The 18,967-nt window shown below is 32.6% G+C and overlaps 2 protein-coding genes and 1 long non-coding RNA gene across 4 annotated transcripts; 2 read left to right on the top strand and 1 right to left on the bottom strand.

Annotated features, from left to right (window-relative positions):
* The first annotated feature begins 505 nt into the window (after positions 1-505).
* On the top strand, positions 506-18,479 carry LOC103839634 (protein NRT1/ PTR FAMILY 5.2). 2 transcript variants are annotated; one of them, XM_009116136.3, is made up of 5 exons: positions 11,554-11,911; positions 12,519-12,736; positions 16,210-16,775; positions 17,089-17,487; positions 17,894-18,463. In XM_009116136.3, the coding sequence occupies exons 1-5, from the start codon at positions 11,797-11,799 to the stop codon at positions 18,357-18,359; spliced, it is 1,764 nt and encodes a 587-aa protein (XP_009114384.1). In that variant the 5' UTR covers positions 11,554-11,796; the 3' UTR covers positions 18,360-18,463. The 2 variants fall into 2 exon arrangements, with proteins under 2 accessions (XP_033136831.1, XP_009114384.1); XM_033280940.1 differs by lacking the exons at positions 11,554-11,911; positions 12,519-12,736 and adding an exon at positions 506-517 and having other exon boundaries at positions 16,193-16,775; positions 17,894-18,479.
* LOC103839633 lies at positions 2,472-3,419 on the top strand. Its single transcript, XM_033278321.1, has 2 exons — positions 2,472-2,490; positions 3,124-3,419. The coding sequence occupies exons 1-2, from the start codon at positions 2,472-2,474 to the stop codon at positions 3,417-3,419; spliced, it is 315 nt and encodes a 104-aa protein (XP_033134212.1).
* Positions 7,392-10,030, bottom strand: LOC117128499. The gene is made up of 2 exons (XR_004451808.1): positions 9,902-10,030; positions 7,392-9,798 (listed from the first exon to the last, which is right to left on the bottom strand). It is a non-coding gene; the product is annotated as an uncharacterized LOC117128499 (long non-coding RNA).
* Positions 18,480-18,967: the final 488 nt, after the last annotated feature.

The raw sequence follows: 18,967 nt of genomic DNA, 5'->3' as shown, positions 1-18,967 counted from the left end.
TGGTTGGCCCCAACACTAGTGATCAACATTATTACTACCGATTTGCACAAAAAGGAAAGGTCAAACAATTAGATAGGGTGACTAATTGGGTTGGGACCAATTGGCTCACTTCGATCTTGGGCGTTTATGTTGGAATTTTTTACATCTAGAGACATTTTCTCACATTCAAATTACACTATAAGATAATTATCACTTGAGATACTTTTTTTTTTGTTAAAAAGACTTTTGTAACCCTAAACTAAAGAAAATCTTTTTCCTCTTCTTATTTCTTTTTATTATTTTTCTTATTTTACTTTATGTATTTATTTACTTTTATCCCAAGTTCTAAAATATATTAAACAAAAATAATTGTCATAATAAAATATATATAAAATTCTCTATTTTTTGAGATTCATGTTCATATATATATATTATATATATTAATGTGTAAACAAAAAGTGGACGTAGACACGAAAGCGTGGATAACAGAATTATAAATTAGTTGTGGACATGAACATCTTAACATAATTATAAACTAGTTGTGGACATGGATAATATTCATTTGATTCTATTCATCATTTCGGGATCTAAATTCAACTCTAATCAAAATTACATCCATCCACATCATGACAAAGTGCAAATTCCTTAGATCAGAAATATGTGACATGCAAGATCTATTACTCTCCGACGAAAGGTAAATGCTTCTTCGATTTTTCTCTCCATTCATACTCACAATATCATCTCTTTCTCATCTTGATTGAAGTTTAACTGCAGATAATTTATCAATTGAGCTAAAGAAGCCAAGTGTTTGTATTGGAGATAACAGAGTTCGTATCCACGTTTTATGGTATAATTTTAGTAACATGAGTCCATGTCCACTTATTATTGTATAGTTTTATGGAATCAAAACAGAGAGTTTGTCCACGTTATCTACTATAAACACTAGGGGTGGGCGTTCGGGTACCCGTTCGGGTTCGGGTCGGGTATTTCGGATTTTCGGGTATTTCGGTATAGAGGTCTAGAACCCGTTCGGATATTTCTGTACTTCGGGTCGGGTTCGGGTATTTTTAGTTCGGATTCGGTTATTTCGGATCGGGTTCGGATATTTAGATTTTGAAAAAAAAAATTAAAATTTTCATTTCTCAAGTTTATTGTATTTAAAAATATAACTTTTAGTTAACTAATTTTTTTATTTTTAATAGATTGAATGGTTAATAGATTTGGACATAACATTTTAAAACTAAAAAGACACTAATTTAGTTATTTTTTTTAATTTTGGATATAACTTTTTGTTAATTTTTGAAATAAAAAACTTGACATGCATTTTAAGTGAGTAGCAAATCATTTTTCCGTAATTGTATGTATATCATATGAACTTAAATTATGTGTAGTATCAATATAAATATTTTATATAAAATGAGAGATATAAACTAGAAACATAAGGTTAATTATACATATGTTCGGTTATATTCGGATATCCATTCGGGTTCGGGTATTATCCGTTCGGGTTCGGGTATCCAATCTCTCCTTATTCAATACCCGTTCGGGTATTTTGCTACTTCGGTTCGGATTTCGGTTCGGTTTTTTCGGATCGGGTTCGGGTGCCACTTCGGATATCGGGTAAAGTGCCCACCCCTAATAAACACATTAACATCACATTACTCATCACCCGTCCACACATCACCCGTCCACAAACCACCCAACCACACATCACTCGTCTCAAATCACCCATCCACAACTGTCCTTTTCATTAAGGGCAAAATTATCCACAATCTGTTGATAGCCCACAACAAAGTGTGTCACATGTAAAAAGTGTCTCTAGGTGTAATAGAAAGTAAAAAATGTCTCTTAGTGTAATCAACTCCGCTGGATAATTATGTTATTACAACTATGAAAAATATTACAGACGATTCTACAGTCGATAATTTTACCCGCCGTATGAGGATTCACGCCCGACTGCATCACCTGAGCTGTCCTATGGGATCTACGCTTGACGGTACTCCTTGTGCCATGCTGCAGATCTCTTGTAAGTCTTTTCTCCTTTAATTCGCATAATTCTGCATTCTCCAGAAATTGAAACCCAGACCTCCTGGTGTGGAAATATTAATGAACCCTTGGTCAAACCACTAAACTAAGAGAATTTACAACTATTTATTTGTTGGTACGTATATTTTTTATTTTATATATAATATCCAATTGTATAAATTATGCAACTATATAAAATATTTTTGTTGGTTATCACTTGAAAAGAATTCAAATAAATTTTTATATACAAATAAATATTAGAATTAAAAATTGTTAGGAATATAGTCTGCACAAGGTGCAGGCCATCAACTAGTATAAAATATTTTTGCTGGTTATCACTTGAAAATAATTCAAATCTCAATATATTACCAAAAGAGAAAGAGTTTATTGTGATTCATTCTTTTTTTGGAAAATATTCTACCGAAGATATCTTTATAAATATAAGAAGCTTTGCTTCTCTCCTAGGTATGCCAACAAGGACGCAAGGTAAGAAATTCGTTGCACGACAGCTTGACACGTGTCACATTCCTTCCACGCAGCGTTTCATTTAACCTTGGCGTCATGGGCTTCGTCTACTTGTTGTGCGATTGGGCTTTGTTTGGTTGTGAGTGTTATCCGGCCCGGATATATCAATGACGCCTCTACCCTAGAACGTCTGAAGCGTAACCCTAGAACGTCTGAAGCAAAGAAACGAGGTTCGTCGCTCCCCTTCGTGGCGGCTCGCCGGTGACGTTTACGCTTCTTCTCACGGCTTGAAACGGTCTGATTTATGTCTTCGTATTTACTCCCCTTGATTTCCTCTCCCACGATCTGTCTTCAAAGTGCTTTTGGATCTGAGAAGCAGTGTAGGTTCAGTATAAATATATGTTAGATTCTTCTCTTCGTTTCCTTTTTTTTTCCTCTGAAACTTTATCATCTTCTTCATCTGATCGAGGATGAACAACTAGAGGTATGAAAGGACGAGATCCTTGAATGTTTCTGGGAGGCTAAGAATGTCAAGCGCGGTGGTTGATGTAAAAGTAAGGAGGTTATTAAAATTTATATAATCGTGTGATTTAATATTTTCCGTTAATTTTCTCTCTGTTTCTCTATTCTGAGATGTATCGAACTCTGTTTCAGGGGAAACCAAAGGTATTTACTCTTTAAGAAATGGAGGCGATGATGTCGTAGCAGGAGCTCCGCCTTGGAATCCGATGACGATGCGAGCTGCTTATAATGAACCTGGAGATGAGTCCACGAGGATCACTGGCGTCAAGAGAGGTAGTAACGAAGGAGGTGGTGATGGAGATTCACAGAAACTGAAATTTTCTGTTTCTTTGTTGAGGGAAGAAATACAAAAAGATTTCACAGCGTACAATGGGAAAAAACCTCTTACAAGACAAAAGAAGAGACAAGAACTATTCAGAGTCAAATGAATGTAAGTTCCAAGCTTTATTTGTTGCTTAACATTTTCAATTTTGGTTGCTGACTCTCTTCACCGGACTGTGGCTAGCAGAGGAAGTAACATCATGCTCTTCTGATTTATGAAAACATGATCAAAGGTGTGATTCCTTGGTTTCTTCAGTTTAGAGTCCTCAAAATTCATGTTCTATCAAATTTGTGTTAATACTTTTTCAGTTGTAAAGATGAAGAACAAATATAGCAATGCACCAATTTTTAGTGAATGAAGCTATTTTACTATGTTTCTTCATATTCTTCTCTTTATTTGTGTAAAAGAGACGAGTGGAGCTAATCGTAATCTCCAGCTGTTTTATTTATCAATAATACTCTCTCCAGCTTTCTTACATCTTTGTTCCTTATTTAATTTCAGGCTAGTTACTATATACTCATCATTGCAACTTTGATGAATGCTATTAACATTTTCTCATATTGTTCGGAACTTATGATCATGAGAGTTTACGTTTGTTGTTTGGTGCTATTCATGTTCTACATTTGGTTACTTGGTTGAATAATATTTTAACCGTCTAACCTACCATTTACGTTTGTTGTTCTCTGCAAGATTGGCTGATGTGGGAACCGATATTCGTATTGTCGATTTCCGTTTAAATAAGAAAAGTAGGAGAACTCTAATTTCTTAGAGGTCCCGGATATCTGTTAATACCACACGCTAAGCAATCAGAACACGAGATAACAACGACAAAGTTTAAAAATCGTAAAAAGAGAGCAAAGAGAAGTCTTATTCTGAATTTGCGTATGAGCGTATTTACAACAAGGTATAAGCTTGGGCTCGAGAGCTGTCGACGAGATTCTTAGTTCTAGCAACCCTAAGACGGCTAAACCTAATTGAGTCGCAGCTCGAAATAGCAAAAACGGAAAGTTGCCTAATTGCTCTAAGTGCTAAGTTTTCTCTGAAAAGTTCTCATTTCATGCCTCTCGCCTAGGACTCCTTATATACTCGCTCCAAGGTCGGTTTACGCTTTTACTTTTCTGCCCTTAAGTCGTCATAGCATAAAATGGAGATATTCTATTTTTTCGATCTTCGTAATTATCTTCAAAATTTCGTATTTATCCGCGGAAACTTGACATTTATCCTTCCTTGCGCGCCAAGCGTAAACCGTCCTACGGTTTACGGGCTTTTGGCTAAGAAATCGTAGGATGAGCCTCGAGTCGCGTTTTAGGTCCCTTTGGGCCGTTTTCCGACTCGAAGCGTTTACTGCGACTTCTTTCGATAAAGAACAAATTTTCCGCGGTTTTTACCGCAAAGTTTGATCGATGATTTAGAATGGCGGAAAACATGAACTGAATTCGCTACGGTATTCGGGAGATAGCATCGAAGGATAGACTAGAATGCATGGATTGGTGTCGTATTGACGTTTCAGAAGAGCTCGGTCGCTACGCAGCGACCGAGCGGAACGTGTGCTCGGTCGCTACGTAGCGACTGAGCAGTGTTCATGCTTGGTCGCTGCGTAGCGATCGTGCTTGGCTTGTCCGTGGTCCGATTGCCATACTCTAGCTCGTCCGTGGCTGGTTTTAGATATGTGTATGTTGCCTTGGGACAGCCGGTATTTGATTCAATCGAGATTTGAACACGATTTTACCGCGAGATTCTTCGTAAAGATTTCTTTACGAAGATTACTTTTCGATTTTTACGGACTTTCAGACATTGATTCCGTCGTGACCGATTTTGACCCCAACAGTTAGCCTCCCAGCTCGTTAGAACCATGAGCTTCTAGCGAGTGGCTTGGCAAGTTAGGCAAGTTAGGCGAGTTAGGCGGAATTGTGCTTTTGTATGATGAAACAAAGTTACCATTCACATTACGTCGGCGGCAATTTCCTATCAGATTGTGCTACGCAATGACAATCAACAAAAGCCAAGGCCAGAGTTTAAAAGAGGTTATCTTATATCTGCCTAAACCGGTCTTCTGTCATGGTTAACTTTATGTGGCCCTCTCACGTGTCACAAGCAAAGTGATTAACTATCATCAAAACCGAAGATTCCCACCAGCTGAAAGTGAAGAACATAGTCTACAAAGAAATATTCAAAGGCCTTCTTCCCGACAAAGGTAATTTTAAATTAGTTATTAGTTTTCACTCCCATCATTCTCAAAGGTCTTATGATAAAATATTTTATTCACAGATTAACAGTGTTTAATAAAAAAAGGGACTTACACATAGGTTTTTCCTCATCTACGTCAAGTTCAAACCTTTTTATATAAATAGGGATACTATTGCATTTACCATAATTTATGCTAACTAACTTATTCTTATCCAATTTCAGGCCATTTCTTTCTTACGATCTAAACACAGCTTCTGATCCGCGAAAGACTTAATCTGTTTCTTACATTATTTACTTTGCTTACAACTTTTTTAAGACGATTGCATAAACTTGATATTCACTCATTATTCAGACATTTAGATCATACAATGCTTCCATTTCAAACAAAATTATTGAAACTATATAAATAAAGAACGTATTTAAATTTTATATATACAAAACCTTTTATGGATCCAGAATTTCATTCTTCCGAAAGCAAAACACATAATAAATTCGAGAAGTTTCTTTAATTTAATTGCAGCGAAGTATGACCAAGGGCATCTCCATCCCTATTCTATTTTTTTCTTTAAAATGGAGTAAAAATGAATATGGAATAAGGAATCCTCCAACCCAGCTCCATATCTCACTCCATAATGAAATTTACTCCATAAATGGAGTAATCTATTTTTTGTTTGTTCATCACTTCATTATGGAGTAGAAAATGGAGTAGAGTTAAAGCAATTTTATTTTATTTTTATTTTTACTTCATTTTGAAAGAAAAATAGAGTTCTACATTAGAGATGATCTAAGGTTTCTAAGTTTTTTTAATTTAAGCAACATCGATATTACTTTTCTATACTGTAAAAATATATTATAGATGAAAACAAGAAAAATTGCGAGAAATACATATGTTGGATAGCAAACTATAAGGACTTATGATTATGAAGATTAAAGATGACTATCATCTTTATAATCAATGAATTACTACTAATACACCTGAGGAAACAAATATGAGTTAACACCCCTTGGACTAGGATAGAGACTCAAGGTAACATGCAGCATGAACGGGCCACATATAAAAGCCTCCTCAACGAATCCATCACATAAGTATTGAATCACACTGAAGAACGGGAGTGGGGGTCCATTCCATGTGATTTTGAAAAAAGGTGGCACGCCTGAAACCGATCCGACGTTAGCTCCGACAAAAAACATCATCGCCGTCCATATAAGATGCAATCCAACCCAGCATAGCCGTCGGTTTGCTCAACCACTAACAAATTGCCACGTTATGAGTTCCCTACAAATCATTGACACTCTCCTTCATCTAAACTTTTAGATATTATAAATTTTGTTTCGAGATGCAACATTTACATTTAAATATTGATGCAATAATATCCAAATGAGAACATTTGCATCCAGTCTAGATATAGTACGAAAATAGCCAATATCAACTTACATTTACACTTTCTTTTTTTCTTATTAGTCTACCCATTTTATATATTATGATAACCATTTTACAATATAGTTTTAGATACGCGTCTGTTACCTTGGGACAGCCGGTATTTGATTCAATCGAGATTTGAACACGATTTTACCGTGAGATTCTTCGTAAAAATTTCTTTACGAAGGTTACTTTTCGTAAAAACGTTCAGTCCGATTTTTACGGACTTTCAGATATTGATTCCATCGTGACCAATTTTGACCCCAACAGCTGATTTCATGTATTAGTAAAATGGTTCTCAATGAATGGCCAAATTTTACATTCTTGCATATTTAATGATGAATTTTAGTGATTTTGAAAGTTTAAACTTTTCAAACAATATACATTCTTACACATTTAATGGGTGGTAATCGAATGGTTCCAATATCAACAATACTAGCAAGACTTTTCTTACTCTACTATGATCAACTAAGAGAGTTTTTTTTTTGTTTTTAATTGATCATGTTGTCTTAAGGAGTTGTAAATTGTTTTTTTTTTCATTTTAATTTTTATCTAGGAAACATATTTTATGAATAAACATTGATTAATGGGCTTCTCAAAATATATATAAATTTATTCTATATGAGATAGTTAATTTGAAAAAAACAATATTCGAAAATAATGAATAATTTTTTTTGTTATTTAAATATAATCAACTATTTGGATAAAAAAGTTTATTTAGTCTCTAAATATAATAATATATAAAATCCAGTAATATCTTTATCTGAATAGTAATAATTAATATTTTGTTTTCAATGTATTTACCAAACTTTTAGAAAAACTCTATAACAGTGAATTATGTACTTGCATTTTGGATTATTTAAATTATTGATTCCAAAAGAATATAATGAACTAATCTACCAGTAAATTCAAAAGTATGTACACAAGAGAAAATAAACCCAATGTTGTATGTGTTAAACCTAACCGAAATAATAAAAATTATATTCCATTTGCTATATGTATATATTAAATTTGAGCAAACATTTAAGAAACTATATAACAATTACAATAACAAATTTTTTTTATTCCTAATACAAATTATGATCCCTAACAACACTAATACAAATATAAAAAATGTTAATTTTATTTAGATGTATACAAAGATCAGATGAGGATGTGTTTTCATTAAAATGAAAAGATATAACCTAAAAGGAAGGTAATAACTAAAATAGTACAATGTTGCAAAATATATTTGACAACAAGTAAAACACAAAAACACATTAGAAAAATAAACAATCAAACGTTAAATGAAATATACAATTTTGTAAACATAGAATACAAATAGATATGCAATACCTAATATAAACACTAAAAGTATTGATCATAATATATAAATGATCGTTTAAAATTATGTAAAAATTAGATAAAGTTATACGTGAATTTTACACAAAATTTATTTATATAATTCAGAATATTTAATCTTTGAAGTTAAAGAACTAGAATATTATTTTCACATCAAATTTTTAAAGAATTCGGCTAAATTTAGTAAGATTTTTAAAATCTTAAAATAAACTAAAGAATATACTAACATATAACCTCTACACACCAACATTCTTAAAAACCTTAAATATTATAATACATATTTCTTACAAAAGCTTATAAAACACATTCAAAAATAAGATACAATTATATTTTTTTTTATATCATACATAAATCTTATCCCACGCGAACTGACCCTAGTAATATATAATCAATGATTCGACGCTCATTAAGCAATAGATAATTAGGCTCATCGGAACTTTGTTTGGTTTGGAGTATCAATTTTTATAATGGCTTTTTAGATAGAGAAAATACAAAAAAGGGTGGGCCAGAGAGGTAAAGATCTTAATCAATATTGGATAATTCTAAGTTCGTGGAAACTTAACATATTATTATTTTAAAATAAAGTTAACAAAGAAATTTAAATCTAAAAAAAAAAAATCTATTTAGGTTAAGTTTGAGTTTTTCATATCTCACATGTTAAAGAGAATTGTTTTTCATATAAATAGAGATATAACGGAAAGATATTCCATAAAATTGAAATTTGTTACATGCTTCCATCTTTGTGTCACATACCCTTGCGTGGATCGTGTTACACACTTCCACCTTTGTGTCACATACCCCGATATGTTTAACACCAGCCGATCTATCCACTCACCCGTCTTGTTTCTTGTGATAGAATCCATCTTGGCCATAATAGGTTCAAATCCACTTTCTTCACAAAGCAGAATGAACCTAGCTGAGATAAACTCTCCCCTATATCGATGAGAAAGGTTTTAATGGGTTCCTTCAACCCTTTGAACCGATCGAATACCTCATGCTTTTTCTTCAATAGTATAATAGGCGGGAACAAATGTCTAGTTTGCTTCTCTGCTACACATGTGTTACACTCGAAATTTCTACGATCATCTCCGTCATCAACGTCTGAAGTCTCGCCTCCCTTACACGATCAGCTCCTAGGTGTCACGATTTGATGGCGTTCTTGATGCGGTTTGTTCTCTCACCTTGAGAATCAATGTCCCGGGAACAAATTGAAACAAAAGAGCTATCGCAACGTCGTTCTTCTTTTGATCATCTGAACCGGGTTCGATTGTGTCCCAAACTTCATGAACACGAAGTAGAACCTTCATCCTCATCGACCAGACTGTGTAGTTTGTCGATGTCAACATCAGACATTGGATGGATGCAGATCCAAAGTCCTTTGTGCGTGGAGTCCTAGTCACGTCAGCCATCTGCTTTCGTGATCTCTCCTCTTGTCGCCAAAATCTAAACTTTATCTTAAGCTTAGATTTGAGTCTCCAACCTGAGGCTCTTTAATGATGGTAATGGCCCAGCCTGGCTCTGATACCAATTCTAATCACTAGAAACACATGAATTATAAGAACAACGTTTCTTATTAGCTTTAGAAACTACTCAAAAGTAAAGCTCTCAATATGAACAAAATCACATCAAAACTCACGTACCAGTGAAGTCAAGGTTAAAGATCTCAAAGGCTGAAGACGAACCAGAGATAAATGCGAACTAGAAGGCCGGCATCCTTACCAGAGCTAACGTACGCAAGATGGCGGACGTGACCATAGTTATCATTGAAATGAGCTTTAGTCGCAAGACTCATCGCAACTTAAGTGAAGAGGTCAGAAGATGATTCTACAAGAATTGGCCAATTCTACGAAGAGGTGGTACGGAAGCGAGGAGAGCATCCAGTCTAACCTTGAGAAAGATGTGAATCCAATAGATGGATTCACACACAATGATGTGGAGAAATATGATTACTTTATGATTAAGTTCAAGAATGCGAGGAGCTTAATCGGAGTTCAAGAAATTGATTTTCCTAATTCAAATTAGAATTAAGGGGGTGAGTGTTGGATAATTCCAAGCTTGTGGAAACTTAACATATTATTAGATGTTTAATATGTTAAGATAAACACAATAAAAAATCTAGAAATAGGAAAAAAAAAGTTTTCTATTTAAGTTATGTTTGTGTTTTTCATATCTCACATGTTAAACGGGGTTGTCTTTCGTAATGGAGAGATATTACATAAAATTGAGAAATGATACAAATAAACATATTGAAAACTTTAGTTTTGAATAGTTTCTAAAGCTAATAAGAAAAATTGTTTTTTAGAAATTTGAATCAGGAGCATCAACATAGGATTTTCTTCGTCATTGTTGACAAAGAGTTTTAGACATTTTAGCTATCTAGATTTATAGAGGAACTAATCGTAACGGAATTAAAAATTCACAAAAAAAAAACAGCTGGTGTGAAAGCGTGAAAATATATCTTTGCTTCATATATTCAACAATAACAATGACAGCTAGTAGTTAAATCAACAAATATAACTCGCAATACATTTAAAATTAAATTAAATATTCATGATTCGCAATGAGCAGGCAAAATTGTAAGAAGTGCAGAAACTTTAAAAACCCAAACTCATTTGTCATTATATAGTAAGTTGCTATAAATTAATTGATCTCAAAATCAATTTGCTTCTTCAAGCAATGTTTATTGGAATCATTTGCACACGTTACAACGAAACTTATTGTATGACCAAGTTACAGAATTATTTTAGTGACAAAGAGTAATTATATTAGAACTAAAACTAAATCCAAATCAATGTTTACAAGTGGAAATTGAAAAATAGGAGTTCAGCGTATCACTCGTGAGATCTTTACCAACCAGCTAAACCTGAAAGGTTCATGAGTTGTTCATCTTCATAAGAAAAAATAAACCGTACTTATTCTTATTTTCGTTTCATTATTATTATCAAAGCATGCAAAATATTTAGTTTAGTAGCTTTCACGTTCCCTAATACTTTATTTTCTTATTATAGTAAAATTTTGTATATTAAATCTACAGTTTACTTTTGTTTTATGTGACGACTCCATGGACGAGTGTTTTATATTTATTTCTGGACTAGTATTACATGTCGAGCATTCAATCTCGGGATCTTTTTAAATGTAGAAACATTCACTCTCTTTGCATATTTTTAAACAGTATATAGATCGTTTCATATGGTCAAGCGAGGTGTATTATGAGAAGACAAGTCATGGTGCTGAGCTAGCAGATAATAGTTATTTGCTAATCAAGGTAGTTAGATAGTCGAATTTTCTAAAACATCTCCTAATTGGACTATCTATATAAATTTTCAATAATTAATTTAGTTAGTTTTCAGTCAGTAATTATTTTATGTACAGTCAAAAGATTCTCTTTATCTAAATGAGCCAGCATCTCTTTTGTATATATATGAGACAAAAGTGCCGACTCTCTTCACACAAATATCCACATTATTAGAATACACAGAAACTACCGAACAAAGAAAAAAAATATAGAGAGAAAAGATATAGAGGAGAGAGAGAAATGACAGTAGAAGAGGTAGGAGATGATTACACAAAAGATGGAACTGTTGACCTTCGTGGTAATCCTGTTCGAAGATCCATTAGGGGTCGATGGAAAGCTTGTTCCTTCGTCGTCGGTATTTATTCTTTCATTTCTATTAATGATCTTTGTTCCAAATATATATACAATTAAATAGATTAACACACATGATTATGCGTTTATTTTAACAGTATTTTTTTATTTTCATTGTTTTGGAGATGATGGGATAGTATTATCTTAAAATCTGCCATGACTCTCGGAAACTTTTCAATGGTGACGAGAGAAAGTAAAGATATGTGACGTATCTTATCCGATTTAGAAAGTACATGTGATAAAATTTGAGGTCATAAAATATCACCAGCTTATTTATTTTCCATATGACTGTTGGTCTGCAACACTAGAAACTCACTAGCAGTATTAGGAATTAGAAAATAGATTTACTCAAAATTAACAAGATAAGCTTAAAATTAATGGTCAAAGTAAAATGATAATTCATATTATCATATATCTATTGTTTCATAATTTCATAGTTTTAAAATTTCCTTTTTACCCTCAATGATAACATATAAGTTATTATGAAAATAATTTATAGATTAGTTTCATACACTTTTTTCATCAGAAAAGTTTTTCTTACAATCTCACTAGTCGTTAATATGTTTGATATTCCTTCACTATAAACTAATGAAATGTTGTATTATGCTTAGTGTACGAGGTATTTGAACGTATGGCTTATTACGGGATATCAAGCAACCTAGTGATCTACATGACTACTAAACTGCACCAAGGAACAGTCAACTCGTCAAACAATGTGACCAACTGGGTTGGGACTAGTTGGCTCACTCCCATCTTAGGTGCTTATGTCGCAGACGCTCATCTCGGTCGCTATATCACTTTCGTCATTTCCTGCGCTATCTATTTTTCGGTATGTATCTACCTTCTTCTATAACCAGTCAAAACATACAAACATTAACTATTTGATGCCAAAGTGATACTTACTATTTTGAACATATTAAAGTCGTGATCACTAGAGAACCAAGTTAGGTAAGTATGCTCACAAACGTGAATCTAGGTGTGCGAACCCAAACACGTGACGATTCAAGAATATGATTTTCTTGCCAACAGTATTATTTGTGGACAGTTTTCACGGATCACTCTCTTTCACATTCCATGTTTGTCATATTTTTGAAAAGTAAAATCAACGGCATGCTCACATATAAAATAATACTAGTATTCATTACTAGGTTATACTCCGTTCTGAATAAGTCACAATGATACTTTTCATACATATTAAGAAAGCTACTGAAATATATATACGTTGTTATTAATTACACCTCTCTGACTAATAATATTTAAGATAAATAAAATTATTTATAAAATCAATGTAATTTGCAATTAATTTTCATCTGAAAGTAAGTATAATCTGCATTGGAATTATAAAGTAACATTTTTGTATAACAAGAAAAAAAATATTAAAATACTCCCTCCGTTTTTTAATATAAGTCGTTTTAGAGAAACTTTTTTGTTCCAAATTATATGTCGTTTTCGATTTTCTATGTAAAATTTATTAATAGTTAATGTTGTATGACCAATGGTAATATATCTTCTATTTTTCTATTGGTTGAATTGTGGTTAGGTAAATAATTAATGATGTTTTTGTTTAGAAAATATAAAAAGTTAATGATTTTCTTAATCTGCGTGCGTAGCTGTAAAACGACTTATATTAAAAAACGGAGGGAGTAACACTTATCATAAAACATAAGGAACATGCAGCAACTTGATTTTTCTTTTTTTGTTTTTGTGTCGGAGGCACAAGTTGGCCTCATGGCAACTAGTTAGAGTGTCAAACGCAAGGTTATAACTTCGAGGGGAACTTGCTACAATATTATTTTATACTCTTTCCGTTTTTAAAATATACTCTCTCCGTTTCAAAATAGATGATGTTTTAGAGAGTTTTTGATGTTTCAAAATAAATGATGTTTTCATATTTCAATGTAGCTTTTAACTTTATCAAAAACTGTGTAACCAATCATATTTTATAGTTAGTTTTGTGATTGGTTAAATAATTTTTAATTTATATTTTAATGATATTTTTTGGATAAAAAACAAGTTTCTTAATAGTTGTGCTTCAACCTAAAACTTCAAGTATTTTGAAACAGAGGGAATATATTTTTTAGTATTTTCATACATATTAAGAAAACACATTAAACTACCATAATAAATGTATTGTTTTCTGTAATTTTCAATTTTCAATAACTTTTAACCAATAGTCATTCCATAAAGTCAATTAATTTTTTTGAAGTTTACAATTTTTTCATAGAAAACACAAAAAATACATCTTTTTGAAACAAACTTTTTTTCTAAAAAGTCTATCATTAAAAAACAGAGGGAATACGTTTTAGCTAGAGCTCCAGCTCAACATGGCAAATAATATACACTCTAAATAACAATATTTTAGGATGTTACTAAAAATTCAAAAATCTGTTTTGCTTAAGAAATACTAGCTAATGTCTTAGTATAATATACTTCCTCCGTTTCTTAATAATAAACTTTTTAGAAAAAATATTTTTTTCAAAAAGACGTATTTTTTGTTTATTTCTATGAAAAAATTGTAAACTTCAAGAAAATTATTGGTTTTATTAAATTACTATTGGTTAAAAGTTATTGAAAACTGAAAATTATAGAAAACAATACATTTATTATGGTAGTTTAATGAGTTTTCTTAATATGTGTAAAATACTAAAAAATTTATCTTTTAAAAACGAAGGAGTATCATCTAATAACTCAAAATACAATACCAATAAGAAATACCATAGGGTCCATAACATTTAATCATTATCTAAAAATATATTAATAGGAAAAGTTGAAACTATTCGATTTGAATGTGCACCTAAAGAATTTAGAGGTGGGTACAAACCGAGTATTTAGTATTTTTGGTATATTTAGTATTCGGTTTGTACAAATACTACAAATTTGGATTTGTATTTGATTTGTTAAAAATGAGTATTTCTAGTTTCAAATACTTACTAAAAATAAGATTTGTAAGTTACTTATTTTGTTTTATTATTTGTTACTTGATAATTATTGGTAAATTATTTGACAATTTATTAGAATTCAAAGCTAAATAACTTTATATTTATAAAGAATTTAATTGTTTTTTACGATTTAGTTAATTCAGGACACTGAATATATAAGAAAGAGAAAATTCTAAAATGTTTATATAAATATATATCATTTATGTTTGATTATATAATGAGTTATTTTACTATGATATAATTTTTTTTGTTTATAAAAATGAACAACAACCCAAACAACGCTAAGTAATTACTTTTATTTTAATATTTGACATTTGTTTTATACTTACGAATTGTTTAAATAGATTACTTGATATTTTATTTAGTCAAACCAACTACCCCATTTACGGATCAGGTATCAATAAGTAGTAAGTACGGAGCAAGTAATATGTAGTTGTGTGCCCACCCCTACCCAAATTCGTCGCACCGCTTGCTAGCCCACCGCTTGCTCTCTATATTAAGCGGCGTTGCTTAGCCATAAGCCATTTATTTATTTTTGTACTGTTCGATCTTGAATATTCAATTTCAGTTTCAGATATTTAACTTTGAAAACTGAGTCAACGAGACAGAAAAAAGATAAGACAAGGACCGGTCCAAATTCCACGTTAGAATAGTATACCAGTTCAGACTTTTTGTTCGTATACACTCGAGTATGCATCCGTCTTTTTATCTTCTGACTGAAGCGTGGGATACTTTTACAGATAAGAAACAATTGACTTTGATTTGAAAAATCATTAGTACTCTTTAATTTTTTGTCTTGATCGAAAATTTTACAAAATGTTCCCACACACTAAAAAGTTGTGGACGAAAACAAGAAACCATAAATGGAATTAAATATTCCGAAGACTTATCTATTACTCCTACATATACACTTTTTGCAGATGCACAAAACTGAGCAGTGGCGTATCTAAAATGAATTTTTAGCCGGACAAAACTACACACTAGTAATAGTATTTATAAATTCAAATTTTCATCCACGACATTATTAAAATTCTAAGTAAAATTATCCACTGTCCACCTAGTTCCGCCACTGAAACTGAGTAACTAATAGTCTAGTATCCTAGTTGTTATATATTTGCATTAGTTTACATTTACTATAGACGATGTTCTATAATAACAACAAAAATGCCACAACATCAAATCATGTAACAATATAATCTTAAACTTGTAAACACAAACACTAAATACTTTTACTTGAAAAAGTGATATTTTGATATATAGAGAAGTTGTGATAGTAAATTTTTTGAACAAGATTATGAAAGACTAATTCATCCGGTTAAACCACAACTCCGAGATAACCGGTTTAGTCATTTATCAATTACAGGGGATGTTGGTCTTAACATTATCAGTATCCATACCGGGAATTAAACCACCAGAATGTTCAACGGCTAATGCGGAAGACTGCAAAAAGGCTTCGGTTTTACAGTTAGCGGTTTTCTTTGGAGCGTTATACACATTAGCGATCGGTACAGGCGGTACAAAACCGAACATATCTACCATAGGAGCCGATCAATTCGACGTATTCGACCCAAAGGAGAAGACTCAGAAACTATCATTCTTCAATTGGTGGATGTTTAGTATCTTCTTTGGTACACTCTTCGCAAACACTGTTCTTGTTTATGTTCAAGATAACGTAGGCTGGGCCTTGGGATATGGACTTCCGACAATAGGTCTAGCTATATCCATTTCTATTTTCTTGATGGGGACTCCGTTTTATCGTCATAAACTCCCCACGGGAAGTCCTTTCACGAAGATGGCTCGAGTCATTGTGGCTTCACTTCGCAAAGCCAAAGAGCCGATGACACATGACGTCGCACACTTTCACGAGCTGCCTTCACTGGAATATGAGCGTAAAGGTGCCTTTCCGATCCAGCCCACTTCAAGTCTAAGGTAATGTGTATATTTGAAGACTAGTCATTTTGGTTTTTAAAACTCTTATATCTCAAAGCATATCAAAATTGCGATATTAACATAGTACTGTCATTTAAATACATTTCAAGCCAACTGACAATATTGCAAAAATATACTAAATGCCCTTATTCAATTTATAATTAACTAAATAAAAATGAGTACATAACAAATTTTTGATTATTCAAAATTTTTAAAATAGAGTAATGTAAAATCGCATTGCAAATAAAGAATGACATTCTTTTTTGAAACAAAAAATAATAATCTTAATTGACATCCCTTTTGCAAAGCGCAGATTCTTGGACAGAGCTTCACTCAAATCAGGAACAACCCATAAATGGAATCTGTGTACTATCACAGAAGTTGAAGAAACAAAACAGATGTTGAGAATGTTACCTGTATTGTTCATAACCTTCGTCCCAAGCATGATGATCGCTCAAATCAACACTTTATTTGTCAAACAAGGAACCACTTTAGACCGAAAGATCACTGGAAATTTCAGCATCCCACCAGCGAGTCTAGGCGGCTTCGTCACGCTCTCAATGCTCATCTCTATAGTCATATACGATCGAGTCTTTGTCAAGCTAACTCGAAAATTCACTGGAAATCCAAGAGGCGTTACTCTGCTTCAACGAATGGGCATTGGTCTCGTCTTCCACATCGTCATCATGATCGTCGCATCTGGCACTGAGAGGTATTCACTGAGCTTTCATCTTTAAACAAAAATCAAATATAAAATTTTGAAAATAATTTGTTCTTACAAGTTACAAGATTAATGATGAATTAAATATCATTATCATATTAAAATTTGTATTATTCTTGGAAATTTTATTTAGTGGTGCTAGGTTGAAACTAAAACTTGAAAATGTGCTGTTTCCGAGAATTTCCCTAAATATTAATTCAATGCATAAAACTTATAGATGTATAGGATTAACATTAAGAATATTGAACGACTGAAAATAGTGTATGAGTTTCATTCTAAACGTAATTGACAATTAGAATAATCCCATTATAAGTAAAAACATGTCATTAGTAACATAATTGTTCTGTTTTATTTTGTATTGCATTATAGTTTTCCTTAACACTTACTTTTGTAACAGGTATAGACTCAATGTCGCTGCTGAACATGGACTCATACACCAAACCAAAGTAGAGCTACCCTTGACTATCTTTGCGTTGCTTCCTCAGTTTGTGCTAATGGGTATGGCTGATTCGTTCTTAGAAGTTGCAAAGCTCGAGTTTTTCTACGACCAAGCTCCTGAGAGCATGAAAAGTCTAGGAACATCGTATTCGACAACGAGTTTAGCCGTTGGGAATTTTATGAGTAGTTTCTTGCTGTCAACGGTTTCTGAGATAACGAAAAAGCGAGGAAGGGGATGGATTTTGAACAATCTTAATGAGTCTAGGTTGGATTATTATTACTTGTTCTTTGCGGCTTTAAATTTGGTTAACTTCGTCTTGTTCTTGGTCGTGGTTAGGTTTTATGTTTATAGGGCTGAGGTTACTGATTTAGTTGATGTGAAAGAGGTGCAAATGAAGGTAAAGGATGTCAAAGAGAATGAGTAGTCTAAAAATAATGTTATGATATATTTCTTTTAAAGATTTCTTTCAGTGTAACTTTGTTTGAGACTTGATACCTTTAGATTTTTCATTAGTGTTAAAAGTTTTATGTATACAGTTCAAAAATAATTGACGATATATACAGCTCATAAATGATAGTAACAGATTTGGTGTTGAGAATCAATCTTCCTTTGATCACCATTGATAGACCTTAAGAACCATGAACCTTGAATAATCTAAGAACACCACGATATGTTTACCCGGTTCGTCATGTTAAAACGGGTACATCCGGTTAGGACCTTTTAGTCCCCAATTCCACAGATGACATGGAAACCACTTCCACGGGTTTGTACACGAAGATCACTAACCATTACACTCACACTCTAATCGGTTTACAAGGAAAAAGAGAATCCTACAGAAGAGACTACCCAAGACCCCAAGAAGATACAATCGGCTCGTGCTCAACATCATCTTCCCCTTGTTGAGCCTCCCACACTCATCTTCCATTCGCTTTAGCTGCATTCATTTTTAATCAAAACAGAGGATTTAAAAAAAATAGGATGAAAAAAGAACAAGACTGTACTTACATGTCTATACCTTCACCCAAAGCTGCA

The sequence above is a fragment of the Brassica rapa genome, chromosome A09 (genome assembly GCF_000309985.2).
Source record: "Brassica rapa cultivar Chiifu-401-42 chromosome A09, CAAS_Brap_v3.01, whole genome shotgun sequence".
NCBI classification, from domain to species: domain Eukaryota; kingdom Viridiplantae; phylum Streptophyta; class Magnoliopsida; order Brassicales; family Brassicaceae; genus Brassica; species Brassica rapa.
This window is presented reverse-complemented; position numbering and strand designations above follow the sequence as displayed.

What these genes read in the sequence shown, in the direction of transcription:
- LOC103839634 (XM_009116136.3), top strand. Translation starts at nt 11,797, where the DNA reads ATGACAGTAGAAGAGGTAGGAGATGATTACACAAAAGATGGAACTGTT. An exon ending in AGCTTGTTCCTTCGTCGTCG is followed by an intron (nt 11,912 to 12,518) that starts GTATTTATTCTT and finishes TATTATGCTTAG; the next exon opens with TGTACGAGGTATTTGAACGT. An exon ending in CAGCCCACTTCAAGTCTAAG is followed by an intron (nt 16,776 to 17,088) that starts GTAATGTGTATA and finishes TGCAAAGCGCAG; the next exon opens with ATTCTTGGACAGAGCTTCAC.